This window comes from Bos javanicus, chromosome 16 (assembly GCF_032452875.1).
Source record: "Bos javanicus breed banteng chromosome 16, ARS-OSU_banteng_1.0, whole genome shotgun sequence".
NCBI classification, from domain to species: domain Eukaryota; kingdom Metazoa; phylum Chordata; class Mammalia; order Artiodactyla; family Bovidae; genus Bos; species Bos javanicus.
Genome location: NC_083883.1, coordinates 39,753,979 through 39,781,026, shown reverse-complemented (window position 1 = coordinate 39,781,026; position 27,048 = coordinate 39,753,979). Strand labels below are relative to the sequence as shown.

The 27,048-nt window shown below is 37.4% G+C and overlaps 1 protein-coding gene across 13 annotated transcripts in view; it reads right to left on the bottom strand.

Moving 5' to 3' along the window:
* Positions 1 to 27,048, bottom strand: part of PRRC2C (proline rich coiled-coil 2C) — a 94,986-nt gene that overhangs the window by 25,643 nt on the left and 42,295 nt on the right. For 12 of the 13 annotated variants that reach the window (XM_061382600.1, XM_061382608.1, XM_061382603.1 and 9 more), the window contains exons 12-23: positions 25,513 to 26,146; positions 19,160 to 19,329; positions 18,482 to 18,731; positions 16,985 to 17,195; positions 13,491 to 15,749; positions 10,872 to 11,080; positions 6,568 to 6,722; positions 4,711 to 5,530; positions 4,214 to 4,299; positions 2,685 to 2,873; positions 2,293 to 2,544; positions 604 to 696 (exon numbers count right to left, since the gene is read on the bottom strand). In XM_061382600.1, coding sequence (XP_061238584.1) covers positions 604 to 696; positions 2,293 to 2,544; positions 2,685 to 2,873; positions 4,214 to 4,299; positions 4,711 to 5,530; positions 6,568 to 6,722; positions 10,872 to 11,080; positions 13,491 to 15,749; positions 16,985 to 17,195; positions 18,482 to 18,731; positions 19,160 to 19,329; positions 25,513 to 26,146 — 5,328 coding nt within the window. The remainder of the gene's footprint in view (positions 1 to 603; positions 697 to 2,292; positions 2,545 to 2,684; positions 2,874 to 4,213; positions 4,300 to 4,710; positions 5,531 to 6,567; positions 6,723 to 10,871; positions 11,081 to 13,490; positions 15,750 to 16,984; positions 17,196 to 18,481; positions 18,732 to 19,159; positions 19,330 to 25,512; positions 26,147 to 27,048) is intronic. The other variant, XM_061382601.1, reaches the window with a different exon arrangement.

The following is a 27,048-nucleotide window of genomic DNA, read 5'->3' as shown; positions in this document are numbered from 1 at the left end:
TTTTTTTCCGCTTACTCATTTTTCACCTGTCAGTCTGTGAACTAGGCAAAGTACTGGACTGTACCAATATTTAACAGATTCTTAAATTATAACATGGTTGCTCTGGGAGGCGAGAGCCAGATTTATATAACTGACTGTCATCTTTTAATAGAGTACTCAAGGGTTTATGAAGATAAACCCTTCACAAGAGGAATGAAGTCGTTAATGTCTAGTACCATTTTTCAAATTAAAAAAGAAACACATAAATCTTCAGTAATAATCGTCTTTTTGTTTTAAGTGAACGGCCTTTCACAGCATTATAAAAAGGTGTCATTTAAGAACAAAATTACCAACAAAATTAAATGCTGAATCAGTAGAATGTGAAAACTAAGAATAAAATTTTTTTACCAAAACCAGGTTAACAGGATTAGTACATATGAAATCAAGCCTAAGCATCACAAGCCTGGATATTAAAGTGATGATTTTCAGGGGAAAAAGAACTCAGCTTTGACTATTTCCTCTAATTACATTACAGTGCTCCCAAATACAAACTTACTGCCAACTCTTAGGTAACAATAGCCAGGTTCCTATCCAAACCTGCCACATCTCCAGTTGATTACTTACATTATTAACCAAAGTATCCTCCATCTTTGCATTATTAGTAGCCACAGTGTTAGGCAGAGAGGAAGAAGGTGTAGTATAGTCTGTTACAGACTCCTGTGGAGTTGTAAGAGAGAGAAAAAAAAAAAAAGTTTTAAATTGAGTTAGTCACTTTCTAATGGCAGCCTAACAGCTGTAAAGTTATTTTGGAAGAAAGCAGGAGAGTATACCAAACCTTAACACTCAAATCTTAGAGACCAACAGTGGGATAAAACAAACATGGACCTACCACATTTCAACCATTGCTAGAGTCCTATAAATTTAAAATATATACTGCAATATAGGAGGCTGTCAACAGTACCAAATATTTATTTCTGTGGATTTCTAAAATAACTCTGTGTGGTTCTTATACTCAAATCTATAGCTTACTTTCAACTACTGATTTTTTGTTTTCTTCAAAATAAAACATGGATAATGAATGTCAAGATCTTAGTTGTCATAATTAGATTTTAGGATAAACTCTGTGTTTATCATCATGAATCTCTCCTTTAAACATGGTAGAGTCAGATCACATGAGCTTTTCACCTCCATGAACTAAGTTGCACGGCAATTAAAAAGAGAAGAATATTCAAGTAACATAAAAGGTTCCATCCATCTTTCTTTTCAGTGAGCATATGTTCCAGAGTGAACACCAAATGGCAGATAGAAAACTCCCACAAGTGTCAGTCCCCATAAGTCACTCAGTGTTATCTTGCCTTAATGAGTATTTTTAAAGACATGCATTTTTCCATTCAATGTAGACCCTAAATGCAAGTCAGTCATTCCTCTGGTGCTCAACCAATGAAACAGACTTGTTCCAACTCTGGAAGAAAACTGGCTATACTGGAGTTACTTTGGCTTGTGAAGTCGCTCAATTGTGTCCAACTCTTTGCGACCCCATAGACTGTAACCTACCAGGCTCCTCCGTCCATGGAATTTTCCAGGCAAGAGTACTGGAGGGGGTTGCCATTTCCTTTTCCTTTTCCTTTTCTTAGTACCCAGAGTTACTAAGTTAATGTTATTTCCTAACCTCAGAATCTCATTAGTGTGCAAGATAAGGAGGGGGTCCATTATAACTCTATTAACAAAATAAAAAGAAATATGCAGCAATTCTTTCAAAGTCTATAAACTTACTTAAAAGCATTCTGCTGCTGCTGCTAAGTTGCTTCAGTCGTGTCCGACTCTGTGCGACCCCATAGACAGCAGCCCACCAGGCTCCCCCATCCCTGGGATTCTCCAGGCAAGAACACTGGAGTGGGTTGCCATTTCCCTCTCCAATGATGAAAGTGAAAAGTGAAAGTGAAGTCACTCAGTCATGTCCGACTCTTAGCGACCCCATGGACTGCAGCCTACCAGACTCCTCTGTCCATGGGATTTTCCATTGCTTTCTCCAAAAAAGCATTCTAGTCTTGTGTAAATATTTTTTCACTTTAAACTACTCAGTAGTCCAGAATTAAGAGTTAGTTTCCACAGAAAGAAATAATTTACTGCAAGGAATTTTAGATCACATATGCACACCATGAAATAAAATCTCTGTAGAAATAATAACCCACATAAGCTACAGAATTATATGCCTGAACCAAAAAAAACCAAAAGTATGTTGCTGCTGTTTTCCCCATTCATGTTAGACCTGGCTTGCATCAACTGAATTGGTAATCACTGCCTGTTGCTTACCTTCACATTAGTACCATATTCTGTGGATGAAACTGAGATCATTGTTCCTATTTCAGTAGACATTTCTGAAACTGCTTTGGTTTCCTTTGTTGTCACAGGATCTGTACTTCTGACTGTAGCAGGACTTGGTTTCTCTTGTCCTTCTGGCTCCACCTGTTGGGCATCTTTTACTTTTCTATTTTTTAATGAACGTTCCTTTCCAATAGGACCAGGTTTATGTTCTTTGTTTTCAACTGGACTCAAATCTGGAAGCTAAATTCAACATTTATGACAAAAACACGTCATGATCAAAGACATTTCACTGAAATTAAATCCAATTAAAAAACCTATTTATTCTCCTTATATGTTAGTGGCTTTCATACAATTGTATGTGGAACACGAACAGTATTTACCTTCTGGGCTTTGATAGGGCCTGCCCGTGGTTGCTTCTGCCGTTGTTCTTTAGGTTCAGATATTTTGTCGGTAGTTTTTTCCGAAAGCACAGGAACAATTTCATTTTCATTCCCATTTGAAGCTGGAGCACCAAACTGAATTGTGTCAATTCCAATTTCAACTCCACTTTCTTGACTATTCTTTGTTCCCTAGTAAAAGAACATTTAAAAACTTGCTTCAAAGTACAGTTCAAATTTGACTGAATGATTTATGTAATACTACAAATTTTAAAAGTACAACAGAAGGTTTAAAGCAATCTACATCTAATTGAGATTAATTGAAATGCATGCATGCTAGTCACTTCAGTCATGTCCAACTCTTTGCGACCCCATGGACTATAACCCACCAGGCTCCTCTGTCCATGGAATTCTCCAGGCAAGAATATTGGAGTGGGTTGCCATGGCCTTTTCCAGGGGATCCTTCCGACCCAGAGACTGAGCCCGTGTCTCTTATATCTCCTGCATTGGAAGGCAAGTTATTTACTATAGCGCCATCTGAAAAGTCCCATAACTGACATTGGTTAAATTTAAGAAAGTATTCCTTTAACTGGGAGAAGGCAATGGCACCCCACTCCAGTACTCTTGCCTGGAAAATCCCATGGACAGAGGAGCCTGGTAGGCTGCAGTCCATGGAGTTGCTAACAGTCGGACATGACTGAGCGACTTGACTTTCACTTTTCACTTTCATGCATTGGAGGAGGAAATGGCAACCCACTCCAGTGTTCTTGCCTGGAGAATCCCAGGGACGGCGGGGCCTGGTGGGCTGCCGTCTATGGGGTCGCACAGAGTCGGACACGACTGAAGCAACTTAGCAGCAGCAGCAGCAGCATTCCTTTAACTACTACTGATCTGTATTAGAAAACAACTGATAAAATAAAAACTAGGGCAAGACTTAAGTTTTAAAGTTCTGGCTTTAATTGCCCTGAACTGTAGGACAAATCACACCCTCAACTTAAATGTAAAAAATCATTAAAAAAAATGTAAACAAATACAGCAACAAATAGATGAATAAATTAATGGAGGAGCAGAAAAAAGACAGGAATTCCAGTGTCACCCACTTCTGCTCTGAAAACAAAAATTAATATACATGAAAGCACTTCGTGATTGGTAATGGAGTGCACACACCCTAGGAATTATCTTTTAAACTTCTAATTTATGTAACACCTTGTTTGTGCTAGGCACTGATCTAGGCAGACACTACCAATCTAACTTGCAGAATCTGCACTATAATGGATAAAGAAAATAAGTAACAAGTTTAGATAAAAGATGTGCAACAATTAAAATATGGTTAAATCACTTAGAAAAAGGTCCTTAAGAGGTCACACTGAAACTGAATCTAAAATACAAGATTAGTGGAAGGTGTTTTTTGCAGACTAAGAATCAGGAATTAAGCTCTCCAAGTGATTCTGATACAGGCCAAAGTTTGAGTAACTGTTTTAAGGAAACTGCCACAATAGCCCCACAAAAGCCATTACTAAATCTGCTCCTACCTCTGATGAAGTAGCTGATCCAAATGATGTTAGGGGCTTATTCCACGCACTGACAGAAGGTGGCTGTGGTGGACTAATGGGACCTACTGAAAAGAAGTCACAGGAAATACGACCATTAAAATTTAGAGGTTAATAATTCATGATCCATTTAACCCTTTCTTTTTTTAATGGTAGCTAGACCATAAAAAAGTGACTTTTCACATGGTATTTAAAGAGATTCTTGCACACCAAAATAAATGATTCCCCCAAAAAACTGTACATTGTTTTATCAACAAAAAGTTGTGTCCATAAAATATGGCTGTCAAAAGTTTAACACACTTGACTTAGAAATAAAGGTTTTAAGAAAGGAAGCTAAGATTACAGATTACTGTTATTGCTTCCTACTAATAAAAAAAGAGATGGCTAGAAAAAAACCCGTGAGTTTATAAATAAAATTGAAAACAAACTCTCAATTCCCACACCATTCCCCACCCCTCACTTCTCTGTTGCACACTTACATTTCTTAGAAATGTCGTTCAGCACAGCTGGTGGGGCCACCTTGTTCTCCCATAATTCAGCTGTAAGAGTGCCATGTGACTGAGAGGTCTGGATGGGTTTTCCTGTGGCTACATAATCTGTGCCATTAGGTGTCTGAGCTGAAGGTAGTCTAATTGAAGGAGGTGGCTGTTTCGAAGATTGTGTTGTAGTCTGTAGTGGACTTTGGACTGGTTTGTGAGTCTGTCCCTGCGTCTGACCTGGGGCAGTGGGAGCTGGGACTGGGACTTGGACTAGGGTGGGGGTTGGGGCTGAGGCTGGGGCTGAGGTTGGGGCTGTCGGGGCTGAGGCAGGGACAGCTGCGGCTGAGATGGCTGGAGGTGGAGCTGAAGCTGGTGCTAGGGCTGAAGCAAGGATGGGAATTGAGGCTGAGGTAAGAATGGGGACAGAGGCTGGAGAGGAAGCTGAGGCGAGGATTGGGGTTGGAGCCGGAGCTGGAGAAGAGGCTATTGCTGTAGTTGGGGTGGAGGCTGGAACTGGAACTGAGGCTGAGGCTAAGGCTGGGAGTGGAGCTGAGGTGGAGGTTAAGACTGGGACTGTAGTAGGGGCTGGAACAGAAGCTACGGGTGATGCTAGAAGGGGAGCTGGGGTTGAGGCTGGAACTGGAGCTGGGGTTGTGGCTGGAACTGGAGCTGAAGTTGACCCTGGACCCGGAGCTGAGGTTAGAGCTGAAGCTGGAGGCTGTACTTGCTGGGTTCCTGTAGCCTGTTTTTTGGCAAATCTTGGTGGGAGCTTAGAAGTCTGATTTCTTCCCTTTTCATTTGCATTCTTTTTATTCCAGACCTTAAAAAATTTGCAGGAATCATTTGTGTCAATAACATTGCTGAAATGTTCATGAACAGATCTTCCAACAAAGTTACCTACTGCTAATTTAGTTCCTTTACAAAATACCTACTCAATAAAATAAAAACATCAAGGTTGCTAATGAGATTTTAAATTATGAGAAGCCAATATGTTATAGGGGAAAAAACGTATATTCTTGATACACAGGTCCACAAGCTCTTTTCACAATTCTGAAATTAAAGAAATTAAGTAAATTTGCACTAATTTCATTTGGCAGCAAAATCGGACTCTACCTGACAAAAAATTATTGGTTCCACTCAACTGATGTTTGCCACAAAAACATTAATTCTGAGAGTGTTGGTGGGTGTTATGCTATATAGAATGTATGCACTAATTTACCTTCTTAAAACACAGTAACAATAAATGACTTCGGAAAATATCTAGTTCGAGGACTATGCTCAATTAAACTCAATATTATCACACAGATAGGCTTTTTACAGTGCTTCCTGTTTTAGAACTTTCTAATCTATTAGGGCTCTTTATCACTGTGACCCACGTGCTCTATTTATGTTTATACTAGTTCAGCATTTAGCAAAATGGGTGTATGGGTCGATAAAAAGAAAAATTTAACTTACTGTGATTCATACTATGCATTTAAATAAACTAATTTAGATTATAAGAGAAATTGGTTTAGGTCATGAATCTGCAAGTTATTAGAGATCATGGCAGTTGTGTTCATTAGATTTCCATGATTTAAAAACTTTTAACACTGCAATGAAGTAAGATGGGGCAAATACGTTGCTCTGAAATGAAGATGATCTTCTCTAAGGCAGATAGTGAGATACAGTAATTACATTTTATTTAAAACTGATCTCACTGCGGTTAAAAACAGTTTAAAGTTGTGAAAAATCAGGTCATTCTCAGCACTTGAATAATAAATACAGCCCTGACCTTAAAGGTGGGAAGAAACCTCAACCATTTCCTAGTATATTTTGGGCAATAATCCAAATTAGCAGCAACAAATTGAAACACTAAACCTGTATTATTTGTTCTTCCTTCTTTCGGCGTTCTTCATCCTGTAAACGCTTCTGCTGTTTTTTAGATACCACTTCAGTAAAACCATCATCATTCAAATTTGACTGGGGGTCTTCAACTACTGTTACTTCAGGATGGTCATCAATTATAACAACACCTATAGGAATAGAATAAGATTTAAAGTGAAATTTTTTTCAATTGAAAAGATAAAACAGAAACGTTTATTCCAATAATGATTGGAATAAAATAAAAAAGGCAAAAATCCAATACTTATAATTCATAAAATAACCCATTTCCCACACCATAAAATAGCCATTACTAAAATTTGAAGGTTTCATAGATAAATCAAGCCCTAAAACTACCTGCTATGAATGGTATACATCTTTTTTTCCCTTAAGCAATGAAGTGGTAATGCCTTTTTTTTAAAAAAGAAAAATCAAAAGTCTTTTATCTTATAAAAGATCTTATATCTTTATATCTTATCTTATCTTTACCTCTCCTGGTCTCAAGATGTGTATCGTGCTATGAAGATCTATGTTAGCACTTTTATCTTATTTGCATCTAACCATTCTAAGAAGTGGGCATTACTATTGTTTCCCCTTTTCAAAGGACGCAATAAGCTCTAAGAGGCTGATTTGCTAACAACATGCTACTGACAAGCCAAGCTGCTCTTTTGATTCTTAATGCCTTTAGTTTATGTAGACTATTGTCTACAATGTGGAGCTGTTAAAAACATGAAATATGTTAAAGTTCCATGGGAATGTAAAGTGATATAGATGTACATATATCATAATGTATGTACAGCAGAAGAACAATTCATGATACACTTTCAATGCATTGTCTAAGAATTATTTTGCTGCTATGGCTAAGTCACTTCAGTCGTGTCCGACTCTGTGCGACCCCATAGACGGCAGCCCACCAGGCTCCCCCGTCCCTGGGATTCTCCAGGCAAGACCACTGGAGTGGGTTGCCATTTCCTTCTCCAATGCATGAAAGTGAAAAATGAAAGTGAAGTCGCTCAGTCGTGCCCAACCCTCAGCAACCCCATGGACCGCAGCCTTCCAGGCTCCTCCGTCCATGGGATTCTCCAGGCAGGAGTACCGGAGTGGGGTGCCATTGCCTTCTCCGAACAATTATTCTACCTTGTTAAATTACCCTATACATTCTAGTCAGTATAAGAAATTTAGACCCATTAACATTTAAAAGAAAAATAAAAACAGTCCAGGTGATATGATTTTGGGTTGCAGGTATAAAGCTTACACAATGAATTTAAGAAATGGGTGAGGCAATTCAAATAAATTAATTTTGCAAACAATATAAATATATGGGGTTTTTTAAAGCAGGGATTCTTTTTTAATATAATTAATGAATTTATTGTAATTTTTTGGTTGCACTAGGTCTTTTGTTGCTGTTTGTGGGCTTTCTCTCGCTATGGAGAACAGGCGCTGTTCTTTGGTTGTGGAGCACAGGCCCTATGAGGGCTTCAGTAGTTGTTGTGCATGGGCTTAGTTGCTCCAGGGCATGTCGGATTTTTCCAGACCCGGGATTGAACCCAAGTTCTCTGCACTGGCAGGCAGATTCCTATCCACTGCACCATAAAGTCCTATACTATGTTGTGATTGGGGAACACATAACTAAAAATTGCTTGGCAATGATATACATACAATTCAGAACGGTGATAACTTGCGGGGTTGCCAAGAGAATATGACCCAGAGTAGACCAAAGGGAATCTACCTGCAAACAGTTCTTTTTAAATAGCTAAAAATTCACATTCATAGAAATACTGACAGGGGAAAAAAATACTAAGATTGGCTTTCACTCTTTACAAACCTATTACTGTTAGTCTGTTTAATAAAAATCTGATTTAAAAGGAAAAACATTGATTCTGATTTATCTGTGGCACTTCTATTTGTGTTTTAAATCCTTTATGAAATTAACTGTGTAAAACAGAGCATATGCTTACCTCAATGCAAGGTTTTAGTTCAACATTTCAAAGGGTGTTATGCACTCCAAGAGACCTCTTCATAATTCTAAATTTGTCTTGGTTTTTCACTTAAACTAGAAAGTGTGTGTAAAGCTTGTCCTCATAGTCATACCATCACTAATTATTTTCATTTTCTTGCCTAAGAGCTCCTTTATAAACCTTTTGAATAGTTCACTCAACTGTGTAAAGCATTTATGGACATGAGAACAATACTTTGTGATCAACACCACGTTCTTGTCTGGTGCTATGTAACATTTGGAACTAATTTTAGGAAATTTAGATTATTTTAAAGAACCTAAAGATCACTCAAAATTAATTAAAGGACTTCTCTGGTGGTCCAGTGGCTGAGAGGTCGCCTGCCAAGGCAGGGCACACGTGTTTGATCCTTGGTCCAGGAAGATTCCACATGTCGTGGGGCAACTAAACTAGTGCCCCACAACTACTAAAGCCGTGTGCCTAGAGGCTGTGCTCTGCAATATGAGAAGCCATCACAATGAGAAGCTGGTGTTTGTAGCAATGAAGACACAGCACAGCCAAAAATAATTTTTTAAATGTTGTAAAAAAAAAAAACAAACACAAAACTTCAACAAGTTAAAACTAATAGCTCAATTTTCATTATAAATTCAGAAACAATACTTACCTTTTTATATTGTCTTAATAATACTTTGCAAATATATTCCAGAAGTTGTTTGGAAAAACTAGTAAACAAATATTTGAGAAGACAAATCTGCCATGTTCTGTGGACTTCTGTTATCTTCACTTGTCATTTTCCAAATGTGATGTCTAGATGGATGCTAGTCTCTCTTCTCATGGACCACACAGGCATCCAAATTTCCTATGGATTTACTTTAAATCAAAGCTTTCTAACTTTAGCACTGTTAACATTGTGAGTTAGCTGTTCTGTGCACTATAAAACATTTAGCAGCATTTCTGGGCCTAAACCCACGAATATGTCAGTAGGTGACTTTTCTGGAGGCCCAGTGGTTAAGAATCCACCTTCCAGTGCAGGGGACGTGGTTCAATCCCTGGTCAGAGAACTAATATCCCACAGGTCAAGGAGCAACTAAGCCTGTGTACCACCAACTACTGAGACCTCGAGCTCTAGAGACGGTGCACCACAACCTGAGAGAAGCCCACGTGCTGTAGCTAAAACCTGAGGCTGACAAATATATACATATATATAAATATACAAATGCCAGTAACATCTAGCCACCAGCTGCAACACCAAAAATGTCTCTAGAAATTGTCATATGCCCCTAGGGTACAGAATCATCCCTGTTAAGAACCACAGTTCTAAAGAATCTAAACATTCTTAAAACATACAGTTATGATTCTTTCTTTTCCACACGAATCCTAAAATGATAGTCCAGAATTCGCTCTCAAGTTTGTGTGCAATGGAATTAGAATCCCCTGGAGAACTTGTTAAAACACAGATTGCTTCACATGCCAAGAGTTTCTGATTCAGTAGACCTGGGGTAGGGCCTAAGATTTTGTTTTTCTCACAAACTTCCAGGTGATGATGACGGTCTAAAGACCCCGTTTTGAAAATAGCTGGTCTATAAATAATAATGTCAAGGTCCTGGGCCTGAATCAAATTGAATATGTATAAACAACCATTAACTAGATGAAAGAAAACTCTTATCAACATCTCTAATATGCAACAACAACAGTACCTAACCAGTTTCCCATTACTACTATCTAGTCTCAATCTTACTTAGTATTTTGAGCTTAAGTCTCATCTGAATGAATGGGAAATACCAATATTCGTCTGTGTAAGTGTCTACTCTTAGAGATTCCTTGTTAACGTCTTCATCATGCATTTCCTTCTGGCTGTGTTATCCTTCACATTTGACATCCCATCACTCCATGGCTTTCTGAAAGTATTTATCTACAGCAACACTACCTCCCATCCTATTATTTATTCTGTGTTTACCGTATCTTAGATACCAATTTTCTCAAGGTCATAATTCATTGAGGTTAACACTTCTCTCTTTTCAAACACAGCATATATACAAAGCATCTTCATTTGAATTTCTGTGTGTCCCCCCACATCCGTTTAGCAAGGAAGAGTGGTTAATTTACTTTCTTAAGAAAAGTGAAACTGTGGATTATCTTTAACTAGAATTTTATCGAGCACTCACAGGTATGGTAAAAGGTGTTATTTCAATTAGAGCTCTATCTGTGATTCATCATCAGTCTCTATGTCTACCTTGAAGTCCAACTTTCTTTTTTTGATGACTTATTTATTTATAGTATCTACTTAAATGTAACAGATGGACAGACAGACAACAGACAGACAGACAAAGGTGATCTGAAACGCACTTGCATAGTTGTTGAGATCAAACTGTGACAACGCATCCACTTTCTCTTTGGGTTTCTTAGGGCCTGGTTTGGGGTCTTCTCTTTTTTTCCCAGTAGAATCTTTGGAGTTCTTTTGTCCTGTACCATTAGGTGCTCCTTCTTGATGGTGTGCAGAGCTGCCATTGACAGGATCAGCACCACTTGTGCCTGCCGACTGGTCATCAAATGGCCTACAAAACAATAATCTGAGATTTTATTACTAGCTCCACATGTGTGTGTGGCGTGTGGCTTAGCTGCTCAGTCATAACCGACTCTTTTTTGACTCCATAGACTGTAGCCCGCCAGGCTCACCTGTCCATGGAATTTTCCAGGCAAGAATACTGGAGTGGGTTGCCATTTTCTACTTCCCAAACCAGGGATCAAACCTGTGTCTCTTGCATCTCCTGCATTGGCAGGTGAATTCTTTACCACTGAACAACCTGGGAAGCCCACTGTCTCCATATACTTGATCAAAAGAAAAATGCCCTTAGTGGCAGTTTCTAAAGTTCAATCTAAGAAGAAGTAACAGTGGGATAGAAATGCCTTAGTGATTATTGTTGGGTACAACTTTACTAAGATGGAGCTTCCCAATACAGGAAATAAGACTAGCTCCTCAGAGTTCTTTCCAGCAATTAAATTCTAGAATTCTAATTATTCCCTGAAGGTTCTTAACTGTGTCTATTCTTACTGTGTTCATTATGTTTATAAATAAGCTAATTGACATTGTTCATAGCAGAAAATTTCTGTGATCTAAGCTAGTCCAAAGTATTCACGGGTGGATCTTCTCCACAAGAGGGCGGTATATGAAAAAAAAGTGTAAAGAATTCTATGCTTACAAGTCTTTGTTTTAAAAGTTCAATCAGATTTATACACATACATACATATATATATATATAAACATTTTAAAAACCAGTTTTAATATGGAAACAATTCACTTCACAAACCAAAAATATTTCTACAGGGTTTTTTCCTGTTAACAAATTCTTTTCTTGGGTTCATTTTATAAAAACTTCAAGAACATACACCATGAAAAATGGGCTTATCAATTCATTTTCAGCTCAATCTATAGTATTACTCAAGATAAAAGCTTATCAAGAGCCTGACAAAAACCATGATCTCAAACATGTGAACTATGAATTCATTTCTTCTAAATGTGACACTTAGAAAACATTAATCTATAGCCAGTAACTGCTATGTCTGCAGGTTCAAGTTGCTACCATGTATATGGTACAAAAGACTTGCTAAAGTAGCTGAAACCTTGAGTATTACTACTTGAAATTCAAATAGCTTGGTTATAGTCAACAACTACATTGTTAATGTAACTATATATATTATCCTATTCTTTTGACTTTTAAAGGGAGGTTTAAATTCTGTGTTAAACTGGTACTCAATTAACACAACTTGGTAGTATTACTTTCCTGGAACTTCTTCTACATTATCAGGAAGTGAAAATATTTCTTACTGACTGATATGGTAACCTGACATGCTAAGTGTATCTAACCAATACAGATTAAGATAATATTTTGTCTGTATAAATTTCTTATCAGCTCAGGCTGCAAATCTGGGAATTTGTTTTTTTAAAAAATGGGCACACCATAATAATAGTTGCTGACTATATACCAGGTGTTACATTGTTTCATAAATTTCATGTCACGGAATCGTCACACATTTTTAAAGTTCTGCTGCTTTCTCCTCATTTTACTGGTGATGAAGCAGAGAATTTATACAAATAGAAGTACCAGAGCCTAGATTTAAAACTAGAAATAATGCTACTTTATAATTTTCTTAGTACTAAAAAATAATTTACTATAATCAGCATTTTAATATTTAAAAAGAACAGGCCAAATGCTATTTGTGTTACTGGTGGCCCTGGTGGTGGGGTAGGACTTTGCTTTCTAGGCCTCTCTGTAAGCTAGATGGTTTACTGTAGGTTTGCAACTTGAGAGGGAATATAATGTATCCTTAAATTTCAACATTCACTCTCTAGAAACCAGTACAGAGGGACTGAATATGATTACAACATACTAATTTAAGTCCCAGAGGACACCTGTGAGCACCACAGTTTTCCAGAGAGAAATCAAGAAAGGCAGGCTACTCATCATTAGTAAGATGATCTACCAAATGGAAGACATTGTATATGTCCTGTTCTTGGGTGTGTTGATTTTCCCAAAGCTACAAATTTCTAACAGGACTCTTTTGGGAGATGCTGCAATTCATGGGGTCGCAAAGAGTAGGACACGACTGAGCGACTGAACTGAACTGAACAATAGGCAAGGACTTCTGTGATCCACTAACAACCTCTTTCTCAAGCACTCTTACACTTTTAGAATAGAAAAAAAAAAAACCACCTACAGGAGAAGACTGTCTTGATCCTCTATAGACTGATGCCTTTGCATAGTTCAACCAAGAAGTATACTTTTAGTTTCTCTAAAGGTGCAAAAGCAGCCATTCGCGGACCCTGAGCTTCCACTGCCAAGGGCCTTGGTTCAATTCCTGGCTGGGGAATTAAGATGCCACAAGCTGAGTAGCATACCCCAGACCCCCACCGCCTGCCCCCGCCAAAAGATGCAAAAGTAATTATAGGTAACATAAAATACTCACCCTCGCTTTCCACCTTTTGATGGTGGGCCACTTCTCCTTTCATTCCTAGGACCTGAGAAATTCCTTCCGGATTTGGGTGGACCATTGTTACCACGCCGATTCTGGCGATCTATGCCAGGCCGCTGACTAGAAAAACTTCTCTTTGCTATTTCCCTCTTTGGAGGTACAACATTCTCTCCCGTCTTTACCACCACTTGAGCATTCAAATCAGCATTTTTTTTTTCATCCCTCTCACGCCTCTCATTGAAATCACTGCTTTCAGAGGCTGTTTCCCATTCTTCATTTGCCTGATCTGAAGAGTTCTGGTTAGATAAGTCCGGTGTCTTATTCCCAGAAATATCCCCAGCACTGTTAACTGGTTCCTGAACCACATTATTAACTGTGCCATTTGTGGGCACTGCCACCTCATTGGTTTTTGAAGCAGCCTCCCTCTCCCTTAGTCGTCTAAATCGGGGAGGTTTATCTTGCCTTGGTGGTCGCGTAGGACGCTGCCTTCGGGGCCTCTCTCTAGCTGGGTCAAATTTTCGTTCAAATTTTGGAGGCCGTTTATCTGCTGGGATAGGGATAAACTGCTCGTGTCTCCTTGGTGGCTCCCCACTGTCTGGTTTAGGAGCTTCTGTCTGCCTTGGGTTCCACTGATTATCCCGATAAGCAGGTCTTCGTAAGGTAGAAGGGCGTGATGGGCGACCTCCAGGATCTCTTCCACCACGTCTGAATGTTCCCCCTCTGCCTCGCCTTGTAGGCTCTCCTTTAGGAAGGAAGCCTGGTTTAGATTTATCATCATCCCTTACAAAAGATTTTTCTAGAGGTCTGTTATCTATTCGGACATGATTTTCAGGCTTGAAAGAAGACTGAGGCTTTATAGGTTTTTTGCTTTCAGGCCGTTCCTCTCTTTTGGGAAGCTTACTTTTGCTTAAACTATCCTTGTCACTTGCACTTTCATGAATTTCACTGTCTGTGTCAGTCTCTGAACCTCGCTGTCGTCTTCTTTTGGGAACAACTTCAAAGTCCGAGCTCTCACTCCGTGTTTCACTTTCTTCCCGCTGCCTGAGGGGCCCTGGGGCCACGTGCTCTGCTCGTGGCTTGCTGTCTCTGTACTGAGGATAATCTCGAGTGTGCCCTCTGCCGCCCCTGCCGCGTCCTCCATAAGAGCCTCTGTAGCTTCGCCCTCTGGAGTAATATTCACCTCGGCCTCGACCTCTGTATCCCTGATCTGGAAACCAATCTCTATCTCTAGCTTCTTTCCAGTAGGTCCTAGGGGGTAAAGTGGATTCTTTTTTAGCTGTTGGTCTTGAATCTGGTCGAGTTCTCTCTGTAACAAGGTCTTTGCTGATGACTTTCTCAGGCTGCTTTTCTTCCTTGACTACTGGTGCTGTGACAGCTTGTTGGTTTACGGTTTTAACTGCAGGCTCTACCTCAACACTACTTACAGATTCCAAAGGCTTCTCGGTATCTTGAGGTGGCTTTTGTACCAAAGTTGAAGGCGAAGTTTCTACTGAAGGAAGCTTCTCTGGTTCTGGTTGAGGTTGTGGTGGAACCGACTGTGGCTGAACTGGTGCTGCAGGTGGTGCGGGTGGTGGAGGAAGAGGTTCTTTCTTTTCTGTCTTTTCAGGTTTCACCACTTTTTCAGTGACCTTTTCTCCCTTTTCTCCTTCTTTCTCCTTCCTTTGCTCCCGTTCTTCTTTCATATCTCTAAGTATAGGTTTTTTAATAGGACCTGATCTTCTCACAGGCCTGTCGTTACCTTCTTCTCTTCTGTTGGAGCTAGGCCTTGGGCCCCAACGAGTTTCCGATTTAGATTTATACAATTTCTCAGGTTTTGGTCCATCAGAAGATCGGATAAAGCCCTCTTTTTTTGGTTTTTCCTCTGGCCTTTCTGCTGGTTCTTTTGAATCAATACCTCTGCTAGTTACTTTAGGAATGTTTGCAGATGGCTCATTCCTCAGCTCCTCTGATTTTTGAGTATGGTTAGATCCATGGCAAACACTTCTTTTCCTGGCAGGCTGACTTTCTCCCGCTGAAATTCGCTCTTCTTGAGGAGTGGTTATAGTCTTTTGATCAGGTACATCAAAACAAGTAGACTGACTATTTGTGTCAGTATGACGAGGTCTAATGTCTTCCACTGATCTGCTTAAAAACTTCTGTACGTCTGTCTCACTTGATTCTCTGACAAAGTCTGGTTTTGGATGAACCTCTAACTGACCATGTTCTACAGGATAGGCAGCAGTTATCTGTTCCTGATCCAATGGAGCTTCAGGCCTATGATAATGAGAATTCAAAGAATTAATAGCCATCACAGCAAAAATCTTTTTCACATGTACATGTACAGCAAAATAATCCCTCCAATTTAAAAACAAAAAATGGGTCCTAATCATAAAGAACCTTATGTCTCTACAAAAAGTTCAGTGCAACATTATTTGTAAGAGCCAAGAGATAGAAACAACCCAAATGTCTACTGCAGATGAATGGGGTAAGAACATGTATATGCATACAACAGCATGTTGTTTAAAGAAAGAAAATCCTGCTATATGCTACATCATAGATAAGGATATTACACTAAATGAAATAAACCAGTCACAGAAGAACAAATACTGTATGATCCCACTTATATAAACTATTAATATAATAAAACTATAAACTATTAATATAATAAAACTAGTCCATAAAGAAGTAATTACCAGGGAGTAGGAGGAAGGGGAAAATGAGTTGTGATGAAATGGGTAAAAAATTTTGGTTGTGCAAGATGAAAAAGTTAGAGATCCATTATACAATATTATGCTTACAGTTAACAACACTGTCCTATATACTTAAAAATTTGACAGGAGGGTAGATATTGTGTTATGTTTCTACTCCCCTCAATTAAAAAGAAATGAAACTCAGTCCTTGAGAAAAAGAAGTTTAGACCATGCTTATGTGAAAGTTTTATCTATCAAAACTGGTAATTTTCACTTATAACCAGAGTACACTAGAGTAGGTCCATCTTTCCCAATGAATCAGAATTTTAAAACATCATAAAACAAATTCCTTAAAAGGGCAAAAGCTCAAACTTATCATTATAAATTACTGAAGATCACCAATTGTCTGATACTTCAAAGTAACAGTAAATTAGTGTTTACCCTTAACTTGACCTTAGAAAACTTCCATAAGACATTGATAATTAAATGTCTAACATTTCTCAATAAGTGGAAGAATTATATCAACACTTTAGCCAGACTATATGTCAAGTACAGGAGAATCTTGACAATTTTGACAGCTACCACTAAATTTCAGTATTTAAATAAGGGTACAGAAAGAACTATGTCGCAAAATGCCCTAATCAATTAATACTAAATGCTGGGCAAAGGAAAATACATCCTAGAATGAAATAAGGCATATTAAATGGGAGAAAATCAGATCTGTGGCTCAGTCCTAAGTCAGAATGATCTCCAGGGAGTCTACATAGTTTTCATTTCCCCACAATATTCTATTGGCTTGCTAATGACTTTAATAATTACCTTACATCCTCAGGTTCTTCTGCTGCCTTGGGAGTGGTGGCCTGCTGAGGCTCAGTATGAGGATAGGGATCTGACCCCCACATCATTCGAGGCTCAGAGAGCGAAATCGCATGATCTCTTGCAGAGCGAGCCAAATGCTCAAATGACTCAGAATTGTTTGGTGACCCTTCCATCTGATCTCGTCTCATTAGTGGCTTAGGAGGAATCATTCCTACACAAAAGATCACAAAAAGATCAGAGTGCAGGGAGAAAACAAAGGAAACAGAATCATTATAGACATGGTATCCAGGTTAATACAGTATCCAGATTAATACTTAATTACTATTTGGACATCTCTATATTTAAAGAAATACTTTTGGCAAGTAAAACTGATTAACTCAAAAAATCATCAGTGAAAATTGAATTTTTCTGTGAATGAGATTTTTATTGTTGCTGTTAAATAAATAGATTTAAAAATCCAGGAAGCAACACAAGCAAAACCATAAGAACAGTCTATTTTACTTTAAAGGAAAGAAAAGATAATGCCTATAAAAATCAGATAATAAGTATCACGACTCTGTGCATGTTAAACATTTTGAGAATTACTACCAAGTGATGAATTTTCAGAAAAACATTTCCCATAGAAAATTCTATTAATTTAATTAGTTGATCAGTATGCCATACATTATGTCTCTTAAATTTAAAGTTTTCATATATGATAATATACATGTTTCAATGCTATTCTATATGAAACAGATCGCCAGTCCAAGTTTGATGCACGAGACAGGGTGCTCAGGGCCGGTGCACTGGGATGACCCAGAGGGATGGGATGGGGAAGGAGGTGGGAGAGGGGTTCAGGATGGGAAACACAGGTAAACCCATGACTGATTCATATCAACGTATGGCAAAAACCACTACAATATTGTAAAGTAATTAGTTTCCAACTAATATAAATAAATTAAAAAATTTTTTTCAGTATAAATTTTAAAATCAAGATGTAATTCTTGATTGTATTTTTATCCCCTCTAAATTTTCCTCTGTACCATCTTGGTGCTGGATTATCTGAATTTATTCTGATAAACACAGCTATTTTATTTGTTTCTAGCTAACCTATTAGGAAATTCAGGTGGTAGGCTGGTAAATGACAGAAAAAATAGCTGTAATATATAACATATGCATAAAATTAAAATGCTGAAACACCTGAAAGAATGAAAACAATGCAGCAAACAATAGATATTGTAACTAAGATAAGTAATTTTTCCATCTGAAATTTTTGAAGTAATATTCACAAAACAGAAAGTACAGTATTTTGGTCTTCCACACTGTTGGTATAGTAACTGGAATTTAACTACTCTGTGCTCAAAGACGATATATCATTTTATGACTAAGAAGTCTTATACAAGTTCTTACTAGATTTTCACTCTCAAAGGAAGTAAGACTAAAATTGTGGGGAAAATGAAAAACTCTAAACTTGCACAACTGCAAGTAAGCCAGGAGACAATGCCAATTTCAACTTACCAGGATGAATGGGTGGAATATCCATGGCAGGTCTACCTGATATCATCCGAGGATCCATGTATGACTGCATCATGAGCCACCTTGGATCAAAACCCATGGAAGCCAAGTGCTGGGGGTGAGGCTGCATGGGCTGGTAAAGAGGTCTGTGTGGTGGTGGAGGGACAGCACTGCCGGATGGCTGAGAAGGAACCGTCTGCGGAAGCACACCCTGCTGTTGCTGCTGCTGCCACTGCTGCTGCTTCATCTGTTCCTGAAAAAATAGGCAGGATCTCACATTTTGAGCCTTTAGTTCCATGTGATAAATTAATACAACCAATCATATTGGAAAACAGACTTTTTTGAAACCCTAAGGGAAAAGAACTCAAAACACATTTGACAGTGAGAGATGGCAAGACAAGAGAACACAGGTTCAGTTATGACATTCTGCCTTATACTTGAGCAACTAATCACTCATTGATTTTACTGCAAGAAACCATTTCCTAGAAAGGAAGATGAGGCAGAAAAAAAGGAACGTATAAAGCCCATATCAACAAACTTTTACTAATTTAAAAGAGGCAAACTTTTCAGAGGAAATTTGTATGTTTTGGGTATTTTGAATTTTATGTTAAATTATTTCTCATACTACTGAACAATAAACCTTTCAAACACACGTACAAGATAAAATGTTTTTATTGTTACCTGCTGCCGCTGGAATCGTGGTGGTAAAGACTTCTGAAACTGTTTAAAATAGCCAGATAATACAGCAGGCCGAGGCTGAGACCCTGATTCTGGTTCTGGTTCATGTGCTACCTGCGTGGTCTCTTTCTCACTGCGATTGCTATCTTGTCTAGTGAAAACTGGGTCATCCTCTGTCCAAAGAAAAGGTGAAAGAAAATTATACTCATCTATGACACTTAACATTAATACATGCTGTTCATACTGGAGTGAAATAATCAGACATATTTTAAAAGCTAATGAGGAAGAAAGTATCCTTACTCCAAAACACCATTTTGTATTTTAATATTGGTAACCATCAATGCAATGAGGTAACATTAGTTTAACAAAACCTCAGATTTTCTCAAAGCTGGATTCTTAAGACAGAACTCACATGCCCAGATGCTTTATTATACAAAAGTCTGTATTTGATATTTTGTGATAATAAACCATTTCAAATTCTATTTTTCACTGTTTCAATAAATATTAACACTACTGTCAACATTTACTTGTGGTTCACTAGCATTTAGATGAAAACAAGAATGGCCTATAAATGCTTAAAATAGAACATGCTGGTTTATAAAATTTTTTTGATTAGGGGACTATTATCTATAGATATATTAACTAATGATAATATTATAATGATAATATAATTGATATATTGATATAATTGATAATATAATAATATAATGATAATGATAATATAATGAATTTAACTATGATCATTCATTTTAATGATCATAAAACGAATGATCATGACAACCAAATGATCACCAGTATCTTCAAATATATAAATCATTGTTCTATGTAAAGGGTATCAATTATGATACACAAAAAGGAGAACCACACACATCCCTTCAACCAAAAAAAGTTCTCATCCCAAAGAAAACCAGAGTTATATTCATTTTAGAAAATGACATTTGTTACAACTACAAAGCCATGTTATGTTATAAATTCTTTTCTTAGAGAATCAGAGGTGAATTTTAAGGGGAAAGCTAATGTAAAGTCAATGTAAAACCACGCAGTAAAGAATCAAAAGTCACACTTTGTATTACATTCGATATTAAAAATGTTTTAAAAATGATAAAATATTAAGAGGGAAAAGACAGCCAAGAAGGTGCAACACTTAAAAATGAAATGGGTACACCTTACTGGTAAACCCAGCTAAAGTTAAATTGCCATCAGAGGACATATGAAATGTGAATGAAAATACAAGTGCCACTAAATAATGATCACTACAAACAAAACTAAAATTAGTCCATGTACAATATATAGTCGCTGTTGACGGTAAATTAATCAGGGTCAACACATGTATTTGCTTGCAAAACTATGACTAATTAAAGGAATTTCCTTATTTCTAATTCATGGTCTTTTCTCACTAATTGCGAATAAAATTCTCAAAGATTGTTCTTTCAGAATTCATCAATTTTAAAGTAATAAAATATTTTTCATTTCTGTGGTGAGAACTTTTGCTTTACCTTTTTTAAGTGTTTTGAGCTAAGTGCTTAGGATACATAATAAAAGCCCATAATCAACATCAAATTATCTCTAGACTGCTTAATATAAGAAATCTGTGAAATGTGGTAACTAAACAATCTGCACGGGCTATATCTTATTTTCTAAAAAAGTTGAGATAAGAAAAAGTTGAGATAAAACACTCTTACTTCTCTTTATAGTGACATTAAGGACCAAATTTGAAGGCAACTTAGAATACAGATTAAAAACTTAAAGGAAAACTTTAAATAGCTTTATAACTTCAAGCAGCATTGTCTTATAGAAACAGCATGAGTTTTACGGTAAAAAAAATTTCAGTATTTCCATAACAGAAATGTACTGAAATAAAACTATTTCTATCTTAAATCACTGTTAACTCTACTAAGATGAAACTTTAAATTTGGAGCATAGTTCTATTAATTAGAGTTTATGATCCAATTTTGGGAAGAACACATCAGCTGATTATAGCTAGCAAAGGCTTTTTTTGGGGGGTGGGGGGGTGCGGTGCCACACATCAACAGGTATGAACCCATGCCTCCTGTGATGGAAGCACAGAGTATTAACCACTGGACCACCAGGGAAGTCCAGCAAAGTTTTTTTTTGGGGGGGTGGGGAGGGGAAGCATTCTGGTAAGCATATAGATAACCTATGAAAGCTTTTATATATCTAAGCTGGTAGAAAAACAAATATGAAATTATGAACAGAGCAGTCATTTAATTATGACAATCCAAAATTCCCATTAAACTCTATTCAACTTTAAGTTTTAGAGGTATTAACCCATGTATAAACAAAGGAGATTTCATTTAGTTAAATGCTGTGGAATCAGAAAAGAGTAAAAGAATCAGCATCTATGTATGAAGCCAATACTATTTTGCTGACAAAATAGAACTGAAGGTCATCTAACTATATGATATCTACAATAAACTCACTTTAGATCCAAAGATACAAATAAACTGAAAATGAAAAGACATTCCATGGAAATAGTAACCAAAGAGAGCAGGGTGGCTACACTGAGATAAAACTGACTTTAAATCAAAGTTTTACAAGAGACAAAGAAGGTCATTGCTAATGCTAATGCGAAGTTGCTTCAGTGGTGTCTGACTCTGTGCGACCCCATAGACGACAGCCCACCAGGCCCCGCCGTCCCTGGGATTCTCCAGGCAAGAACACTGGAGTGGGTTGCCATTTCCTTCTCCAATGCATGAAAGAGAAAAGTGAAAGTCAAGTTGCTCAGTCGTGTCCGACTCTTAGTGACCCCATGGACTGCAGCCTACCAGGCTCCTCTGTCCATGGATTTTCCAGGCAAGAGTACTGGAGTGGGGTGCCATTGCCTTCTCAGAAGAAGGTCATTAAATACTAATAAAAGGTTCAATACAGCAAGACGCAACAATTATAAACATTTACACACCTAGTAACATGACCATCAAAAAAAGTATGATGCAAAATACTGGGGGATACATACTTGCACATTCAGAGGCTTCAACAACCCTATCTCAATGATGAATAGAACAGCCACAAAGAAGTAAGGAAAAAGGACTTACTAAACCAACTAGACCAACTCTGGGCTTCCCTTGTAGCTCTGCCTACAATGCAGGAGACCCAGGTTTGATTCCTGGGCCGGGAAGATCCCTTGGAGAAGAAAATGGCAACCCGCTCCAGTATTCTTGCCTGGAGAATCCCACGGACAGAGGAGCCTGGCAGGCTATATAGTCCATGGGGTCAAAAGAGTCAGACATGACTTAGTGACTAAACCACCACCAAACCAACTAGATTCACAGACATATACAGAACACTCTACTCAAAAACAGCATATATATTCTTTTCAAGGACATTTTCAGAACAGACGATGTTAGGACCCAAATTAACTCTCAAAAGAGTTCAAAAGACAGATATAGAAAAGTTTTTTCTCTAACCAAAATGAAAAGAAGTTCAAAACCACTAGAGAAGTAAGGAATATTCATAAATTTGTGGAAATTAAATAATTTTTTTTTTTTTTAGTTCTACCAGTTTACTGCTACCAGCCCATCTCTCTCCACCCTCATGCATGCATGCTCAGTCATGTAGCCCGATGTACTGCAGCCCGCCAGGCTCCTCTGTCTATTGCCTTTTCAGGCAAGAATATTGGAGTGGGTTGCCATTTCCTTCTCCAAGAAATTAAATAACACTCTTAAACAACCAAAAAATTAAAAAAGAAAGTGCAAGGGAAGTTGGAAAATACCGAAGAGATGAATGTAAACGAAAACACAACATAAAAAAACTTACCGGATGCAAGAAAAGTAAAGGGGGGAATTTATAGCTATAAATGGTTGCATTAAGGAAAAATAGGAAATCTCTCAAAATCAATAACCCAGAGTTATGACTTAAGGAATGAGAATAAGAACCAAACCCAAGGTACCAGAAGGAAATAAAATTCACAGCAGAGATCAAGAGAGAACAGAAAAATAGAGAAAAATCAATGAAAACAAAAGTTGGTTCTTTGACAAGCTCTACAAAATTGACAAATATTTAGCTGGGAGAGTAAACTAAGGAAAAAAAGACTCAAATTACTAAAATTAGAAATGAAAATGGGACACTACTACCAATCCTACAGAAATAAAAAGGATTATGAGAGAACTATGAACAACTGTACACCAATGAACTGGATAACCTAGATGAAATGTACAGTCTCCCAAACAAAAACATCTACCAACACTAAAAATCACAAAGAAATATAAAATGTGAACACTTTTAACTAGTCAGGAGATTGACCTGGCAATCACAAATCTTGCAGCAAAGAAAAGTCCTGGACCTGATGGCTTCATGGATGAATTCCACCAAACATTTAAAAAACTAACATCAATTCTTCTCAAACTTCCAAAAACTGAAGAGGAGGGAACACTTCCTAATTAATTTACAAGACCAGCATCAACATGATACCAAAGCCAAACAAAGACACAAGAAAACTGCAGATAAATACAAATATCTCTTATGAACACTGATGCAAAAATTCTCAACAAAATACTAGAAAACAGAATTTAGCAATATACTGATAGTATACTAATTACCAAGTGCGATATATTCCTGGGATGCAAGGATGGTTCAATATATACAAATTGATCAATATACTACACATTGACAGAATGAAGGAAAAATAACATGATCATCAAAATTAATACAGAAAAGGATTTTTGACAAAATTCAACACATTTTTATGATAAAAATACTCAAACCAGGAATAGAAGGAAACTACTTCAACATAATAAAATCCACTTATCAGAAACCCACAGCTAATACCACACTCAATGTTGACAGGCTGAGAAGTTTTTCTGCAAGATCAGGAAGAAGACAAGGGTGCCTCCTTTTGCTTCTTTTATTCAACTTAGTATTGGACAATTTTGAGGCGTTCAAGACTGCAGTGGAAGAAGTAACTGCAGATGTGGCAGAAACAGCAAGAGAGCTAGAATTTGAAGTGGAGCTGAGATACAACTGAATTGCTGCCATCTTATGACAAAACTTGAATAGACAATAAGCTGCTTTCCAATGGATGAACGAAGAAAGTGGTTTTTATGAGATGGAATCTACTCCTTGGGGATGACTATGAAGACTGTTAAAAAGACAACAAAAGATTTAGATTATTATTACATAAACTTATTTGGTAAAGCATCAGCAGGGTTTGAGAGGACTGACTCCAATTTTGAAAGATTTTTTGTGGATAAAATTATGAAACAGCATTGATGCTATAGAGAAATCATTTGTAAAATAAGAGCCAACTGATGCAGCAAACTTCATTGCTATCTTAAGACATTTGCCACAGCTACCACTCCAACCTTCAGCAACCACCACCCGGATCATCAGCAGCATTAACACTGATGCAAGACTCCCTCACCAGCGAAAAGATGATGACTTACTGAAGGGTTAGTGACGGTTAGTATTTTTAGCAATAAAGTATTATTAAGGTATGCATATACTATATATATATATATACACACATATATATATATTTCTAAAGAAAATGCTACTGCACACTTAATAGTCTGTAGAATAGTGTAAACATAACTTTTATATGCACTGGGAAATCAAAAAATTCACATGACTTGCTTTATTGCTATGGTCTGGAACAAACCTGCAACATCTGAGGTATGCCTGACTCAAAAGAAATGAAAATAGGGTCTCAAAGAGATATCTGTACACTCATAGTCACATCAATATTATTCAAAATAGGTAAAACATGGAATCGACCCAAGTGTCCATCAACAGATTGGGTAAGCAAAATATGGTGTGTGTATGCATTTATATGATGAATTAGTAGATTTAAAAAGGAAGGAAATTCTATCCTTTCTTTTTTTCTTTCACTCATGCTACAACTGATAAAACTTAAGGACATTATGATAAAAATGTCAGTCACAGAAAGACAAATACTATATGATTCCACCCACACGAGGCACTGACAACAGTTACAATCACACCCACAGGAAGGAAGCAGAATCACCACCCAGGGGCTGGGAAGTTATTGTTTAATAGATACAGAATTTTGATTTCACAAGATGAAAGGAGTTCTGGAGATAGATGGCAGTGATAGTTCATTATGAGTGCTTTTAATATCATTTTAATAAAAAATGGTTAAGATGCTAAATTTTATGCTACATGAATTTTATCATAATAAAAAAATTACAGAACAAAACCCACATTTTCAAGTATTCAATTAAAAAAAAAGTATCCAATAAAATTCAACCTATAACCAAAAAACATCAATCACTTTTATTTGGATTACATATTTTAAAAATATACAAACATACAACATTCACAATATAAGTAATAGGAAGCCTTTTGCAAAGCTTATTTAAGGACAAACAAGACTATCATACCTTTGTTACAGCTGTTTTCACTTTCTGGTTTTTCTACCATAGGTTCTGAAGTAGGTTCTTTGTGTTCAGTTTTTTCATCCACTTTCTCTCTGTCTCTCTTCTCCAACTCACATTCCTTTTCCTGTTCTTTCGTCTTTTGCAGTTCTTTTTCCTTTTCTTGCTGCCGTTCTAGCTCCTTCTCTTTTTCTTGCTTTCTTTCCTTCTCCATTTCTCTCTGTTTTTCCTGTTCTCGCTCCAGTTCTTTTTCCTTTTCCTGTTGCCTTTCCCTTTCTTTTTCCCTCTCCTTTTCTTGCTCCCGCTCTTGTTCTTTTTCAAGTTCTTTCTCACGTTCCCGTTCCTTTTCTCGTTCTTTTTCTCGTTCCCTTTCTCTGATTTCCTCTGGAGAGGGTTGTTTGTCCACTATGCCAAGCTTTTCATCCAGTCGTTTAAGTTTCTCTGCACATGCTGCTTTCCTTTGTTCTTCCATTCTTCGCTCTTCCTCTTCACGCCGTTTACGAGCACGTTCCACTGCTGCAGAAAGTTCTGACTGCTGCCTTCTTCTTTGCTTCCATATTTCATCTTCATCTGGGACCTGCTGCTTGGGGGGGAAAGGGCCTGGTCTTCCAGGTACTGCCTGTCGGTCTGGAGGAGGATGCTGAAATTTTAAAATAAATTCTCAGATGAGTATGACAACACAGGATATATCACAGACATATAGCAGGAGCAAAATTCTCCATGGAATATCAGAAAATTTCCCTGAAAAACATACACATTAAATGCAAAATCAATGTGGGGAAAATAGTATATCCAGATAAGTTTCTAGAATAGTTAATCCAGCCATCTAATATTATCTGAGCTGAGTAAAACTAGAAGCTGCCACAACATATATTTCAAAATCTAAATTTAGAGACAAAGGAAATTTAGAATATGAGTGCTTTAGTAGTAACTGCGAGAGATGGAATGCCTAAAGAGGGAGAAAAGAATCCATAAAGATGCAACATGGCACCACATGAGCTGAGATCAGGGTACAGTTACAAGGAAAGAGTGGACAGTCAAAGATGCTAAGTGAAGCACATAGAGACACTGCTGCTGCTGACACGCCAAAGGAGAAGAAATTCCTAGAAAGCAGGCTGGGTAGAGAATTCTTTTTTTTGAGAAGTCTATGTTTAAAGAGAGATTCATATCTAGAGCCCATGGTGGAGAGGGGATCACCTGAGAGACTGAGTTTTACTGATTTAATTTTCAACTGATGTGCTCTAAAACAATTACTACAAAGTCTAAAATCAATGTCAGCAACTATACAAAGACAAGCAGAATGAAAAAAAACACATGAAGAGCTGAAACATCAAGAACTTAAAAATGTGCTTTAAAAATACTGATAAATAGCTACTAGGGTGAAGAAACCTTAAAAGCCATGTAACTATTCAGAATTCCTACAAAAGAGATAACAATGATATGGTGAAAACACTGGACTGAATACTAAAAACAACCAACCAAAGAAACAAACCATAAATCCAGACTCTACCATTTACTAACAGTTTATCTTAGAAAAACTGC